General features: G+C 50.7%; 1 protein-coding gene across 1 annotated transcript in view; it reads right to left on the minus strand.

Moving 5' to 3' along the window:
- Positions 1-5,701: 5,701 nt before the first annotated feature.
- Positions 5,702-15,211, minus strand: part of LOC142823289 (E3 ubiquitin-protein ligase TRIM10-like) — a 31,278-nt gene continuing 21,768 nt past the window's right edge. Inside the window, exons 4-7 of the mRNA XM_089770603.1 lie at positions 14,940-14,962; positions 14,148-14,263; positions 12,611-12,670; positions 5,702-8,965 (exon numbers count right to left, since the gene is read on the minus strand). Of these exons, the coding sequence (XP_089626729.1) occupies positions 8,460-8,965; positions 12,611-12,670; positions 14,148-14,263; positions 14,940-14,962 (705 nt within the window). The 3' untranslated portion in view covers positions 5,702-8,459. The remainder of the gene's footprint in view (positions 8,966-12,610; positions 12,671-14,147; positions 14,264-14,939; positions 14,963-15,211) is intronic.

Genomic DNA, 15,211 nt, shown 5'->3' on the forward strand with positions numbered 1-15,211 from the left:
CATTAAGCCTGATCTGTGGTACAAGAGGGAAACTGAGGCATGCCACTGTTGGGGAGGGCTAGCAACTCTAGAGGTAATTCGAGGGAGTGGAAGGTCACGAGTACCGATGAAGCGCTCTTGTTCTCGTAAAGTTGTAGCTCACTCGCCCATGGGAATGGTAAGGAACTAGCTGTAACCGATTCCCCTAACAGATCTTAGGCAGTATTTTAAGTTATAATGAACCACCCCGACAGGGGTAGAAATGTTTTCTTGTCTTTCAGATCATCAGAAAGCGCTGGTGCCAGCTGAAGAAAAACAACAAACAACAACAACAACAAAAAACCATGGTTCTGTGTCATGACACAATAAGTTTGTGTTCTGTCCAAGTTTGTCTTGTGTGTCTTAATTGTAATACGTATTGCAAATATTGTTGTGTGTAGGATATTGTTTTAATGAAAGGATAATTTGAGTAAAGCAGAAGCATTAATTTAAACCATCCAAATTAATAATTGGGCCCAATCAATTGGCAACTTTAAAATTCAGTGAAAGGATAATAGTTTGGAAATTGTTTAGGCTAGGACAATGTTAACAATGTCTCCACAGGTGAACAAAAAAGGAACTGGAAGGAAGCAAGGAGTGCATCACGTGAACAGAAGGACTGGGAGTGGGGTACCAGCCCTCTCCCCCACCGGATTGGTTTTGCTTTAATGGCTACACAAATGAAATATTTAGCTTCTGTAAATTTGCACACTAACCATAAAGTGGTTTGGCCAGAGATAATAAGAAATTTATAAGAAACAACACGGGCAAGTGGGACATCAGCATATTTAAGTAAAGATGCCCACAACGAGGAAACTAGTAACCTCACCATTGCAATAACAGCTACTTGCCCTGCTACTCATTGGTGCCTGATGCCTTAAAAGGCCTCAAGAATTATGGAATTGCATGGGTTCCTATTAACAATTAAACATCTGTGAACCATGCTTGGTCTTATAAGAGAAACAGTGACTCTAGTCAATGTAACCTCCTTCAAGTCACATACATAGAACAAATACACACTAATAGCAATGGGGAATACACGGCCTTGGGCCTCCCCTCATTCACACATTTATTTTGTTTATTGTAACAACATGAACACTATGAGGACAAAGAATACACAGGCCTCTGAGTTAAGGTTTATATGGAATATTGTGGGAAAGAAGCTAAACACTGACATCAGGCCACTGAAGTTGGACCTACTGACTCCCACTGGGGCTTACCACTTAAAGCCCAGACAGAGGTAACCCCTGAGGCATGGCTGTTATTTGTTAAACAATGGCCATTGCTAACTTGCCCTGATTTGGATATTATTAACCAGGTTCTTAAGGACAAAATAGAGCCTCCCAATTGTGCATCATGCCCTGAACAGACCTGTCCCAGAACCAGGACAACTGTCACTAGTCCTTACCTTGGTGATGTTCCACACTGGTATAGACCAGCTGTGTGCTAGACTGGCTAATCAAATTGGCAAGTGCCTGATTAGGCAACGAAGGGGCTTAGCAGATAGCATCGCAGATTGGTTTGGGCCTGGAAACTCTGTCAGCAACACTTATGTCATAGCCCAGAAATTGTATGAGAATCCAGGCTGGTAGATGCAGTAATATCCAGTGCCTGTAAAGGCCTAGACACCAGCCAAGCCAACCGATTGATCCTGAATAGTTTGAAGGATCTGTCCAGCTCTGTGTCCATTTCACTAAACCTAACCAGATATTTGGACCAGAGACTAATTGGATTGTTAATTAATGGAACTAAATTAAAGGTATTAGAAGGCCAGTATTGAAGAATAGGATAGCTTTAACCACGCAGCCTTTATGGTGGTGAGTCCCCATCTCCTCCATGCCTACCCATGGGAGTGGGGAAGTAGAGAATCCATGAGGACCCAAAGGCTCACCTGGACAGGGCATAGTATAACAGTTTGTTTTTGGCCCCTCTGGGGATTCCTCACTCAGATCAGATCAGAATGGTAACCTCCCTGCCTGTATCAAAGCAGGAACATATAGATAGATCGAGGGCATCGCTTATTCTGAAGGTGTGGGAGCCTCCCTATACCCAGGGATTGTTGCACCCACTTTGATAAGGAAATTTTATGTACCTGCCCTTTTAACATCATGACGAATCTGCCTAGGTTTGATGTGGTTGTCTCAGAGAAACAAAAACATCGAGCTGGTCCAAATAAACGGTACCTACTGGTGTTTGACTACCCAGACAGATCACTCCATCCTGCCCCTCTACATATCCGTCTGTGTGTATAACAGCCCCTCGCTGGATGATCCTTACCGTTGATGGAATGTGGCTCTATAGCACTTCGGCAGTGATAAGTAACCTAACACGAGATCCTGAGTGGCACGGCGGAAGTAAGTACCTAGAGGAGGGTTTACTGGCCCTGCAAGCGAAGATCGAGGAGTTGGTGGCCAATGCCCAAAGATATGTCGGGGCTGGCCGTCTGAGGCACACACAGATAGGGAAACACCGTGGACCATGCCAAACACCTACCTCTGCAGCACTCAACCAGGCAGTAGAGGTCAAACCTATAATCATGGGCAGCGCCAGTAAGGCGATGAAATATCTTAAAGATGGAATTGAATAGTGTGTGTCAAATTATGTGGGAAGTTTCGATTATAACATTTATAACAGTGCTGGTGCTGTACTTGTACTTCCAGAGTAAATTAAAACCCCTTAAATTGTATTTAACCTTGTGGGTTAAGGAGAACCCCAAAGTCAAGAGAAAGGAACTATAGGAGTAAACTGAGGCAGTCCATGGTATCTTGCTGAGAACTGACAAACTCAAAGTATTAGGCCAGCTTGGGAAGTAAAACAGTTCAACAGTTATTGTGACCCTGGTTCCCCTGGCAACCACATTCCAAAAGGGCTTCACTTTGATAAGGCTGGCACCAAACAACTAAACAACCACGCGGGATTGTTTTTACAATTTGCTTTATTTCTAGGAAATAACCTTGGTTCCAAAGGAGCTAGCTGGCTTTTAGCTCAGAGAATAGAGACTCGTATGTCCATCAGCGAAAGACTGCTCTAGAAAGACCTTTACCAAGTTTTGCTAACCACCAACACTGCTGTGAAGTGCCAAGAACTGACTGTTGGCCAATGCTTCTCACTGCAAAAAGATCCCTCCATCTCGAAATGATCCTACCCTGATTACCGATAAGCCTCTCTCTTCTGGTTCTGCTTTCCTACCTGCTGGACACCAGAAGAACCAAAATATTACAGGGTGATGTGCTGGTAACCTTTCCCCTGCATGATGCTGAACCACGACTGTTTCAAGAAAAAAAAAGAGGAAAAGTCCGCTCCTCTGACACCGCCAAAGCCCAAAGATTTCTGACTACAAAAGGACATTAAGAACTGACCTTGGTGAAAGAAGCAAAGTATTGTATATTGCCAAGGAGAAACTTGTGGGAGTGGTTTGGGTTTCTCTCTCTGATCTGGACTCTGTGCTTATGGACAGGTACCATCAGCATGTACCTGCCCTCCCTAATTTGGTTACTAATGATATGTTGTTTGATGTTACTAAAATTATAGAACAGCCCCATCATAGAATTATATTGGGGATATTAATGATTATATTGCTTTTGCTTATTAAAAGTTTCATATTTGATTGTTGTTGTAAGGGATGTGGTGGTAGAGATAGCTTTTGTGTTTGTGCTAATTGTGTAATGTTTAATGAAGGTAAAGGTTTGGAGGGATAGTTGTGCTGTGGGCACAAAAGGGGGGATTGTGGAGGCAGGAAAAGGGAATAAGGGAATTTGTGTGCAGCCATCTTGGTCTTGTTAACAAGAGTGCAAGAGTCAGGCTAAGTCTGTGGCCTGACAACGCGAGGTCTGTAATTAGACGCTGCCTTCGCCTCTCGCCTCCATACTGAGATAAGGATAGAATGCTGACTCTAGTAAGGACCTTGAGATAAGGAGCATCTGGGTGGAACTAAATAACTGTTAGCCATTGGTGTTTGTAATGGGAAGGAGACTAATTGCTATTGTTATTATATCTAATAGACAGTATATAAACTGCTTCATAATTGCTTGTATTCGAAGATCTGCCTCGGTGGGGGAGGGGGGGAACTCCCCCCCCCCTCCCCCCCGTCCGAACCAGTTTTTCCCTTGCTGCAGCTCGTAATAAAACTGCCTCTGGCTACTTGTTGCTTACAAACTCAGAGTGAGGACAATGTTTTCTTCCACAAGCTGTTTTGCTGCATAATGGCAATGTTTTGCCATCAATTCCAGTTGGTCATGCAGTCCATATGAAGGAAATCTATGACAACATGAAACAACTTTTGAGGTGCATAAACTATGACCAACATCAGTGGCAGCTTTGTGGCGATTTGAAGGTTGTTGCTCTCTTGCTTGGTCTGCAGACTGGATACACAAAGTACTGCTGTTTTCTCTGCAAATGGGATAGTGGTGCAAGAGATTCCCACTACATGAAGATAGATTGGCCACTCCGAGAGTCATTGGAGCCTGGGAGGAAAAGTGTTCAGCATCCACCACTTGTTGAATCAAGGAAGATTTTGTTACCACCCTTACACATCAAGCTGGATCTGATGAAGAATTTTGTCAAGGCCATGGACAAAACACAAGCAGCTTTCAAGTACCTCCATGGAAAATTTCCAAGGTTAAGTGAAGCTAAGATAAAGGAAGGTGTCTTTGTTGGTCCTCAGATTTGTGAACTTCTTTGAGATGATGCATTTGACCATGCATTGCGTGGCAAGGAAAAGACAGCATGGAAAGCCTTCTAGTTAGTGGCAATAAATTTTCTCAGAAACAACAAGGCAGACAACTACAGGTTGTTGGTGGAAAACCTCCTCAAGGCATACAAAAGCCTTGGTTGCAACATGTCACTAAAGATACATTTTTTGCACTCATCTAGATTTTTTTCCACCGAACTGTGGAGCAGTGAGTGACGAGCACAGCGAGCGATTTCACCAGGACATTGCAACAATGGAGAAATGCTATCAGGGCAAATGGAGCCCATCAATGCTTGCAGTCTATTGCTGGACAGTGACAAGAGATGCTCCATTTAATGAATACAAGAGACAAGCCAAGAAGCGCCGAGTAGACACTGAATAGGATTAAACTATGTACATACAGGCAGTCCCCGACTTACGTGGATCCGACTTACGTCGGATCCCTAGATACGAACGGGGTGAGGCAACTCCCGCACATGTGCAGCAGCATTCCCGGGGCTCGCTCACCTGGGTCCTAGGATCCTCCTCCTCCTCGGGCCGGCTCCGACTGGGGTCCCGCAGAGCTGCCGGGCAGAGGAAAAGTGCCTCCCCACGCTCGCTGCCCCCCCCCCTGCCAGCAACAGGCTGCCCCCTCCCCTGAGCAACAGGCTGCCGAACAGACAAAAGCAGCCTCTCTGCCCCTCCTCCCCTCTATACATGCCGGGCTCCTGGAGCGCAGCAGCGTCCCCGGGGCTCGCTCACCTGGGTCCTAGAATCCACCTCCTCCTCCTCCTCTTCGGCCGGCTCCAATTGGCCTCTGCCTGCAGCAGCTGGCCACAGGGACAGGGATCCCGCAGAGCTGCCGGGCAGAGGAAAAGTGCCTCCCCACGCCCGCTGCCCCCCCCCCCCCGCGGCCTCGCATCCTGCACGCCTCCCCCCTCCCCCCCTGCCAGCAACAGGCTGCCCCCTCCCCTGAGCAACAGGCTGCCGAACAGCAGACAAAAGCAGCCTCTCCGCCCCTCCTCCCCCTATACATGCTGGGCTCCCTGGGCAAACAAAGACTCCACCAAAACAAACAAAGTGCTGGCCTCATTGTGTTAGCAAAAAAAGGACCCTCCTCCTAGAACCCTGGGTGGTGTGTGGAAATAAAGCTATTAGCTCAAAGCATGGTGCAGAGCTGTTTGGTATTTGATGAGTTACTCCTTTAGTCCTGAGTTTGTCACAGGGACAGAAATAGATGTGAAATCTTCTGAACAGGGGAACAGACAGCAAAACAAACATTAGAGGGGAGTTAACCTTTCCCTATGCTATCCAAAACTAAAAAAAAATGTTTGGCTAGAGTTTCCCCTACAATATGTACCAGTTCCGACTTACATACAAATTCAACTTAAGAACAAACCTACAGTCCCTATCTTGTACGTAACCCGGGGACTGCCTGTAATAGTTTGCCTTTTGTATAATAAATTTTATTTACATAACCTTTTTGCTGATTTTTGAAGTGTTACATAAACAGGACAGATGAAATATCATGTAAAGCAACCAAAAACACATGAAAAGACCTAGGTTTACAATTTATGATTAAAACTCTATCTAAACAATATACATAGACATAAAATGTAAAAACTTAAATATCTTGGAAACAGTAGCCAATCAGTTGTTTTAATTTTCATATTTGAATTCAGCACATCAAAATACATAATAAATAGCACATTTTATCTCTGAAGCAGACGACTTATAAAAATTGTAGACCAGTGTAATTACACCTGAGCCATTTTGCTAGTGCTGACCCTGTGGATTCCTGCCTCCAGCCCCTTACTCCTTTTCCCATGTCAGGTGAGGTGACACCAACTGAGATACCTCATGCCCCTAGTGCTTGTGGAAGAAAACAGGCCTTCACTCTGCGTTTGTGAGCAACAAGTAGTCAGACACAGTTTATTCAAACAATATTGCAAGGGAAGAAGCCACAGTTAGGCAGATCATCAAATACAAAATAATTAGAAGCCAACATAATAACAATAAACAATTATTCCCCTTTCCAAAACAATTCTCTTCAGATGCTACCTTATCTCAAGGTCTTCACTAGAGTCAGCATTCGATCTTTATCTCAAGCACAAGAGAGACGAGAGGCGAAAACAACATCTCTCACAGTACTCTGCGTTGCTAGGTCTCAGAGTTAGCATGAGTTAGGCTAATCAAAAAGCAAAATGCCTACCACATTCCTCGCTTTTGTGCTTGTAGCACAATTAACTTTCTAAACTTCTATATTAATTAGGCATTGTATCTCTGTTTTCAAATCAAGGGAATCGGCCCCACAGGTTTTGGTTGTTTGTAACGGCAATACGGGTATGTCTACACTACCCCCCTAGTTCAAACTATCCCCAGGTATTCTGGCCAGGTATTCTGTACACAAGTGATGGTAGTGGGGAGCGAAGTCCTGATCAGATGCGCATCTGAAGCTCCTGGTAGGCTGGAAGCAGAACCTTGGACTCTGACTCCATGGTCTTTTAGTCCAGTTCTTATAGGAATTTCTTCCTATGCCATTCTATGGAAATTGCTGCATCATGCTGACGTCCAGGGTGGCTGCCAGGTGCTCGTTAGTCAGTGATCTCATAGGGTGGACCTCCAGTACTTGGTTTTCTCCACTTGACACCTTTTGGTTGCACTGGCACCTGATGCCTTCTTCAGCCCTTTGTTGCTGCATTCTCAGGCTGGTATCTCTCAGAACCATTCATCCATCATCAAGCACTCACTCTCTTACATACATTCCCTAATTAATGTTTCCCTTACAGTATTTTGTATAATAATAACTTTACATATTCAAGAGTTGTAGTTACAAAAAAGTTTCTGGGTGGCACTTCTTAAAACATTCTCTGAGTGCTGAGTTAGTTACTGTTAAAGTTACAATGTTTCACTTTGCGATTAGGGCTAATTGGTTCACAATGCTTTGAAGAGAAGGGGCGTCAAATTGTGTAACAATGCCCTTAATCAATTACATGGCTTGGCTCCCTGGGGCACAGAGAGGGGAGCTGTTTCTGGCTACATAATTATATTCTTAACAGTTCTAAGTTACATGACCTAATATTACATTCCTAACAAATTAATTTCTAAAGGGGCAATAATAATAAATCTAAACATTTAACAATCTTAACAAATAATAAATAAATAATAATAATAAATCTAAACACTTATATGCTTATGCTACTTAGACTTTAAATTGTGGGGAACAAATTATGGGGAGTCACTTCCACTTGGGGAAATCATTTTTAATACTCTAATATGTCATCCCTACATCTTGGCCAGTTTATTTTTCAGAAACGCATTCTGATGTTCCATTGTCCCAGAAGACTGCGGGTGGTGGGGGTAGTGGAGGTTGTGTTGAATCTGCAAAGCTGCACATAACTCTTTTACAATCTGTCCAGCAAAATGAGTACCACGATCACTATTTATACTAAAAGGCATACCAAACATTGGTAAAAAATCCTTAAGCAAAAGTTTCACTACAGACTTGGGATCTGCCTTCCTGCAGGGGAAGGCTTCAATCCAGCTTGAGAAGACATCAACTAACACTAATACATACTCATAGTTACAGCAGTTGCTTTTGCGCAAGATCGCACCAATGTAGACACAGCCTGCCTGTCTCCATTCTGGCTGTTAGTTCTGTCTCTGTCCATCCCACATCTCCATGCAACATGTGTGAAGAAGAACTTTCACTTATTAGTTTTAAACCTGCTACCTATTAATTTCATTTGGTGTCCTCTAGTGAAAGGTGTCTTCACAGTCGGAGCTCGGTGTTTGTGTCCTTCACCCAGAACCAGGGTCGGATTCTCTCCCCAGGGAGGGAGCACAGCGGGAAAGTGAAGATCGAGACCTCAGTTCCAGCATCAATAAATGTCACCTGCCCCTGGTCACAGTCCAGACAAACCCGGATCCTGCTGGGGGGGCTCAGGGACAGGGGGGTCACAGGAACAGTGAGAGCCTGGAACTCATTCCACCACCGCCGCACAGCCCAGATCCCACCCTTGGGGTTCAGGCTGATCTGTCCCTTCCTGCTCACAGACTCTCTGGCCACCCCCACAGCCCAGAATCGCCCCCTCATCTCCACCTCCCAGCAATGTCTCCCCGAGGTGAAGCTCTCACGGCCCAGCACACAGGGTCTAATGTCAAATCTCTTCGAGGTGTCGGGCCGTTGCTGCCATGTTTGTCCCTGTCCCACACGTTTCCCATCCTCCAACAGGACAAGTTGGGGATGCGCCGTCTCTGGATCCAGAGTCACGTTGGCTGAGGAGAGAGAATCAGAGCGTGAGGGGCAGAGCTCGGCCCTGGGGAGGGTTGAAGGCGTCAGGGACAGAATCTGCCCCCGCTGGGCAGTGACTCAGGGACTCTCCTGCCTCCAGGGGCGCCCGGCTCTGAGTGGGGAGCAGCCCTGAGGTCTCGGCCCAGCCCAAGGGGCAGCTCACTCCCCGGCAGGGAGGGGCCGTGGCAGAGAGAAGGGATCAGAGGGGCCCTGACACTGGGAATCTGCCCCCTCGCCCTGGGCCGGGGACAAGCGACTCTGGGCCGGGGACCCCAGAGGGATGGGATGGAAACTGCCTGGTCAGGGCTGGCTGGATCCAGGCCCTGCCCTCGGCTGGGCCCCTCCCCATTGAAATGTCCCTGGGTCCCAGCTGCCTCTGGGCAGGGTTTGTGATTCCCCCTGGGACACGTCTCCCCCGCACGGCACGTCTGGGCTCGGCTCCTTTCCCGCCGCGCTGGGGCTCTGGGCCGAGCTCCGACCTGCCCCCCACCAGGCTGCTCAGCCTCCGGCCCAGCGCCCAGACCCCGCAGAGCCAGCAGGGAGGGGCAGGGACCGGCCCCAGCTGGGCTGGGCGGGAAGAGGCTGAACAAGGCGAGTCCTGCCCTGGAGGTGCCCAGGCGCCGTGCGGAGGGAACGGGGGTGTCTCTGTCCCAGCCATGGCAGGAGGCTGACTCAGGGGTGACAGAAGGAGGAGGGGGCCCAGGGAGCTGAGGGGGGTCCCAGCGGGGTCTGGGCGGATGGAGAGAGAAGCTGAGCTCACACGGGGGGAGAGGAAAGGGAAACAGGACCAGAGCTCTGCTCTCAGCAGCTCCCCAGCTGCCTGCAATGGGCCCAGGACTGCCCCTGTCTGTGCCCTGGGCCCTGGTGCTCTGGGGTCTGATCCATCCCTTCCCCCGGCAGAGCAGGGACCCTCCCATGGACTCTTGGGTCCTCTGCGGGGGGCAGGAGAAAGAGCAACGTCCCCCAGTGCCCCAGAGTCCATGCTGGGCGCAGTCCCATAGTCACGGGGGGAGGAGAAACTCCCCTGTTGGACACCCCACCCTGCTGCCAGAGAACAAGGGAAGCCCAAGGCTAAGAGCTGCCAAGGAGGCAAGGCCAAGCCAAGCCTGCCAGAGAGACACACAGCCAGGAGGGAGGGGCAAGGGTTAGGGGAGAGGGGTAGAGACGGTGCTCAGAACCCCATTGGATGGGATGGAAAAGGAAATCACGGGGAGGGTTACATGGCTGGGGAATTGGAGTGGACCAGGAGGAGGAAGGGGACATGTAGGCGGCTGCAAATGGCTTCCCCACTGCCGAATGCGGTCAGCCTGGGAACAGAGCTTGAGAAGGCTTTTTTGGTTCATTAACTTTCTCTCTGTTTTATCTGTTAAAGGCCTGGTTCTCCCTCCCATGGGCGATGGGTGAAGCTTCTGCTTGGGGAAGCAACAGTGAAGCCTGTGGCCCTGCTCATACTTGACCTCTGTTCTGCCCAGGCTCTCTCCTGCCCACGGTCTCCCTCTTCCCTTCCCTTCCCGCTCACCCTGTCCAGCCAAACCCTATGCGGAGGGCCACAGAGCCCAGAATGCCAAGTGACACTGGGGACAAATAAAGAGAAAACGGGTGAAGGTCATAGGGCCAAAACGAGGGAGCCGGACGGGGACCCTGAGCAGAGAACTCGGCCAGCATCTTGAGAGAGCCAGCGGACAACGCCCAGTGCAACTCTGCTTGGATGTGAGAGTGGACACAGGAGGGGAAACAGGCCCCACAGTTGCAGGCCCCTCCCTCAGCCAACCCCTGCTCCCTGGTTTTGTAAATTGCCATCTTGGCCAGAGCTAGGAGGTCCCATGACTTTGTGGGGCCATGGATGGGGTATGCATAAATTAACAGGTGAGGGGAAAAGTGCAGCCAGAAGCTTAACAAGAGGTTCTGGAGGAGGCAAAAGAGGGGCTGTAACCTGGTGTATTTGAAATACACGTGCGCCAGGGTCTCCCTCTCACCACGGAAGGGGCAACTATCAGGAATGGGGGGTGAAGTGCGCCAAGTACACGCCCGTGCTCACAGCGCTGTGGAGGCTTCTCCAGCTGATGTACCCAGCAAGCTGTGGAGCCATGGCAGAAGAGAGGCTAGCCCACTGGGGCTCCCCACCCTCTATTGCTGGTAGGCAGTCCCGCCCCTTGGTGTCTGGGTGGGACACGAGGATGGGGAAGTGCAGCGTGTGAAGCACGAGTGTGTACAGGTGACTCTTTGGTACGGTTTGGAAGAGGATGGGCTGCAGCCGGCTCAGGTGACACTGGGGAGGAGGTCGGGAAGGTACATGGGAATGGGGCCACTGGAGAGATCGGGAGGGACAGGGGTGAGGGACAGGTGGGGTGCACCCTCTCACAGGACCTCGTTTAGGTACACCTGAGCAGTAGGTGGCAAAGCGTCCTTCACCTCCTGAAGTACGCGCCGGGGAGTATGTAGGGTGGAAAGCCCCATGCGCTGGGCGAGCACCGTAGGATCCACCCAGTCTCCCCAGTCATAGTCCACGAGGTCTCCAACTCTGGTGACTTCTGCCAGAACCAACCTCTGACGCACCAAGGGGGACTCTGCTGCCTGCACACGGAGATGGGGATTGTGTAGCAGGGGCTTCATGAGGAGGTCTGCCCCCCTGGTGTTTCCCAAGGACCTGGTCGCCAAAAGCAGCTTCCAGGCCTGGAGGAGGGCCTGGTAGAAGGCCGGCAGCTTGGAGAGGTCTCACAGAAGACCCCTCAAATAAAGGAGCTGCCGCTCATATCAGAGCCCTTGGAAGCAGTGAAGGAAAGTGTGCGCCAGCGTGCTCCACGCCGGACTACCTGCATCAAATAGGAGCCTCTGCTGTGCCTGTAAGCAGAGGACATGAATCCACATGTGCAGACACATCTGGCCCTGCCCTCCTTCCCCCAGGGGAAGATGGAGAACCCCTGCAGAGACCCAGTGCAGTCCTGGCCAGAAGAACCACAGCATTAGCTGCTGGATATGGGTCAGGAAACCTGGGGTTAGGACGAGGGTGCTGAGACAGTGCCAGAGCATGGACAGGACCAGCTGGTTAAGTACCAGCACCCTCAACCACCCTGGACTCTAAACCTTTCCAGTTTTCTGGTGGGGAGGGATGCAAGGCAGAAAGGAAAACACGGATATAGAGCAGCGGACCCACGCTCCACCTGATGGCCTGAAGTGCGGATGCAAGGGAGCCTGCCTGCCACCAGTCCCCAACCACTAGGCCAGAGCTCTTGACCCAGTTGACCCAGGTGGAGGAGGCTGTCGAGTAGACAGCTTGGCAAGCTTCCACAAGCATCAGGTCGCACGGGTCCTAGACCACGAGGAGCATGTCATCAGCGTACGCCAACAGGATCAGCCAAATCTCCAGTTCATGAAGCACCAAGCCCATCAACCTCGAGAAGGAGATGGAGGAAGGGCTCCACGGCCAGAGTATACAGCTGGCCTGACAGAGGGCAGCCTTGACGTACTCCCCGCCCGAAGCTGGGAGGAGCAGTTTGTGGAGTCGCTTACATGGCTGGCTCCTGGCAAGCAGCCTGCCCGGTGCCTCTCTGTCCTGGGGCACCGCACTGCGCCAGGCAGTGTCCAGCAGGCCTGGCTTTGAGAGGGGCATGAGGCCCAAAGCAGCTCACCTGGGCTATGCACTCCTAAGGGGTCCCCACTTTGTGCTTCCAGTGCATCCGGCAGAGTGCCTGGGGGAGGAGAGAGGGAGAGTCAGGTTTGCACGGGGAGCCCAGAGCCGGGTTGTCATGTGGCAGATACACACTCATATGACAAGGTTTGAAATCTCCTGTTTGCTCTCACTCTGGCACCTCCCAGCCCTGGACCCGACCCCCCTGCAGCCCCACGGCTGTCCCAGGACGGACAAGCTGGGGGTGAGATTGACTGTTCCCTCCGCATCCCCTCCCACCCCTCAGACCCCAGTGGGTTTGCCTCAGTTGCTCACGCCCTTTGTCAGGACCCGACACAGGCCCTGCAAAGACTTTCCCTTAAAAGTCACTTCACCCACTTTGGCCTCTCTTGCATTGATGCGAGACTCAGAGTATGTGAACTCCTGGCTCTCGCTGGGAGCTGCAGGGCTGTTTGCTCAGTGTCTCTATGCAGAGCAGCACAACGGGCCCTCGACCGCCAGAGGCAACAATCGGAATAAGGAGAAAACCACTTTATCTCTGGGGAAACTGAGGCAGAGGAGGTGGGCTCCATGGGCCAGATGCACGCTGTGCCGGCAGAGCAGGACGGGGAGGCCACATGTGACCCGCTGCTCAGTGGCTGCAGGGGCCGGGGCCGAGCTCGGCTCAGGCTCAGCCAGAGTCACATCCCTGTTACAATGGCCCTGGGTGCCTGAGCCAGGGAGCAGGGAGCCAGAGGCCCAGAGTTACACTGCCCACGTCCTCCCCCTCCCCCCCAGCCCCACCCCTCTCAGGGACAGGCATAATGCCTTGCTTGTGCCCCAGGAGAAGGGAACTGGGCATGTTTCTTTCTCTATGTCTGTCATTTCTCATGCTCAGTCACTGTAATTTCCTAGCCTGTGTTTGCAACAAGTAAGGGGTTGAATTAGTCACTCTGTGGGGATGTCTACACTGCCACCCTAGTTCAAACTAGGATGGCTAATTTAGGCATTCAAAGTTGCAAATGAAGGCCGGGATTTAAATATCCCGGGCTTCATTTGCATCTTGCCGGGCGTCGCCATTTTTAAATCCCCATTAGTGCGGACTCCGTGCCTGCGGCTACACGTAGCACGGAGTAGGTAGTTCGAATTAGGGTCTCTAATTCGAACTACTGTTACTCCTCGTGGAACAAGGTGTACTGGTAGTTCGAATTAGAGACCCTAATTCGAACTACCTACTCCGTGCCACATGTAGCCGCAGGCACGGAGTCCGCACTAACAGGGATTTAAAAATGGCGATGCCCGGCAAGATGCAAATGAAGCCCGGGATATTTAAATCCTGGGCTTCATTTGCAACTTTGAATGCCTACATTAGCCACCCTAGTTCGAACTAGGGTGGCAGTGTAGACATACCCTGAGTGTCTTGGATCCCGAGAGTGTGCCATTCACCCCCCAATTAAACAGACAATTCATTTAATTATGAACCAGCCTACCAACACCATTCTCTTTCCACAATCTCAGATGCTTAACTCACTCCCCCCTCCACCACCCGTCCTAGGTACCTGTGAACACCCTTGGACTCTCTGACAGCGCAGCAGTTTGCTGGGAGAAATCCTGGACTTGTTCTTCCAGTTCAATAGCCATCTCCTCTGGCTGCTGGGCCTGCCCCTCCTCACACCTGGGGAGAAACAACGTTCCCTGGTGACCCTGCACTGAGTGACTCAGTTCTTACCCTCTGGCCAGTGAGTCCCTGCTCTGATGGGCCTGGAATTAGAATCCCTCCAATTCTCCCAGCCTAAGAGCAGGGGAAGCATCACCCATGACCATGCAACTTTCCCCTGAAAGGACCCGTTAATATCCTTCACATCTGGCCTGGAGAGACCAGCCCTGGGGACAAAGGGGAATTGAGTCTCCATGGCCAACTCACTACTTGGCCTCCAGGCGCTGAGGGACAGGAGGTTTCCAGGAGAAGGGCTGTAGAATCTGCCCACAAAGAACTAGACTGAGACCCCAGCTCCCCTCTCTCCAGCTCATCCCACACTGGTCTCCAAACAGCCCGAGGGCAGGAAAGACCCTGGATCCCTGTGGATCCCAGTGCTCAGCAGGGACAGGCCAACGTCCCACCCCTCAGTGCTGGGGCAGCCAGTCCCCAGGGAGGTGGCAGCTCTAGGAAACACTTTCATCTGAACAAGGCTGAGAATCTCACAATGAAATGAGTCAGAGAGATTTGTATCCAGTGTGTGACCTTCCCCACACACTGTGCTTCAGAGCCCTGGGGAGATGCGACCCCAACATCAGCTCCAAGCTCTTCCCCAGCACTGTGCAGTGTGAGGAGGTGAGAGAGAGCCACCTACCTGCTCAAGGTGCTTCTGATGTCCTAGGGGGGGAGAGAGAGAGAGAGAGAGAGAAAAGAATCTCAGCTCCGATGGACACACATGGGACCCCAGGGAAGGGATTTTGTAAACATGGGAAGAGAGGCCCTGGCCTGGCCCCAGGGCCATGAATCCCCTGAGCGAATGGGGCTTTGCCATCTCTAACAGGTCTGTGCCTGTAACTCTGCAAAGCCCAACAGTCACTCACATGGCAGCAAAGCACCCACCGAGCTACACCCAGACCTGACAGCTGG

Source organism: Pelodiscus sinensis, chromosome 19 (genome assembly GCF_052426305.1).
Source record: "Pelodiscus sinensis isolate ZL-2025 chromosome 19, ASM5242630v1, whole genome shotgun sequence".
Classification (NCBI taxonomy): Eukaryota; Metazoa; Chordata; order Testudines; family Trionychidae; genus Pelodiscus; species Pelodiscus sinensis.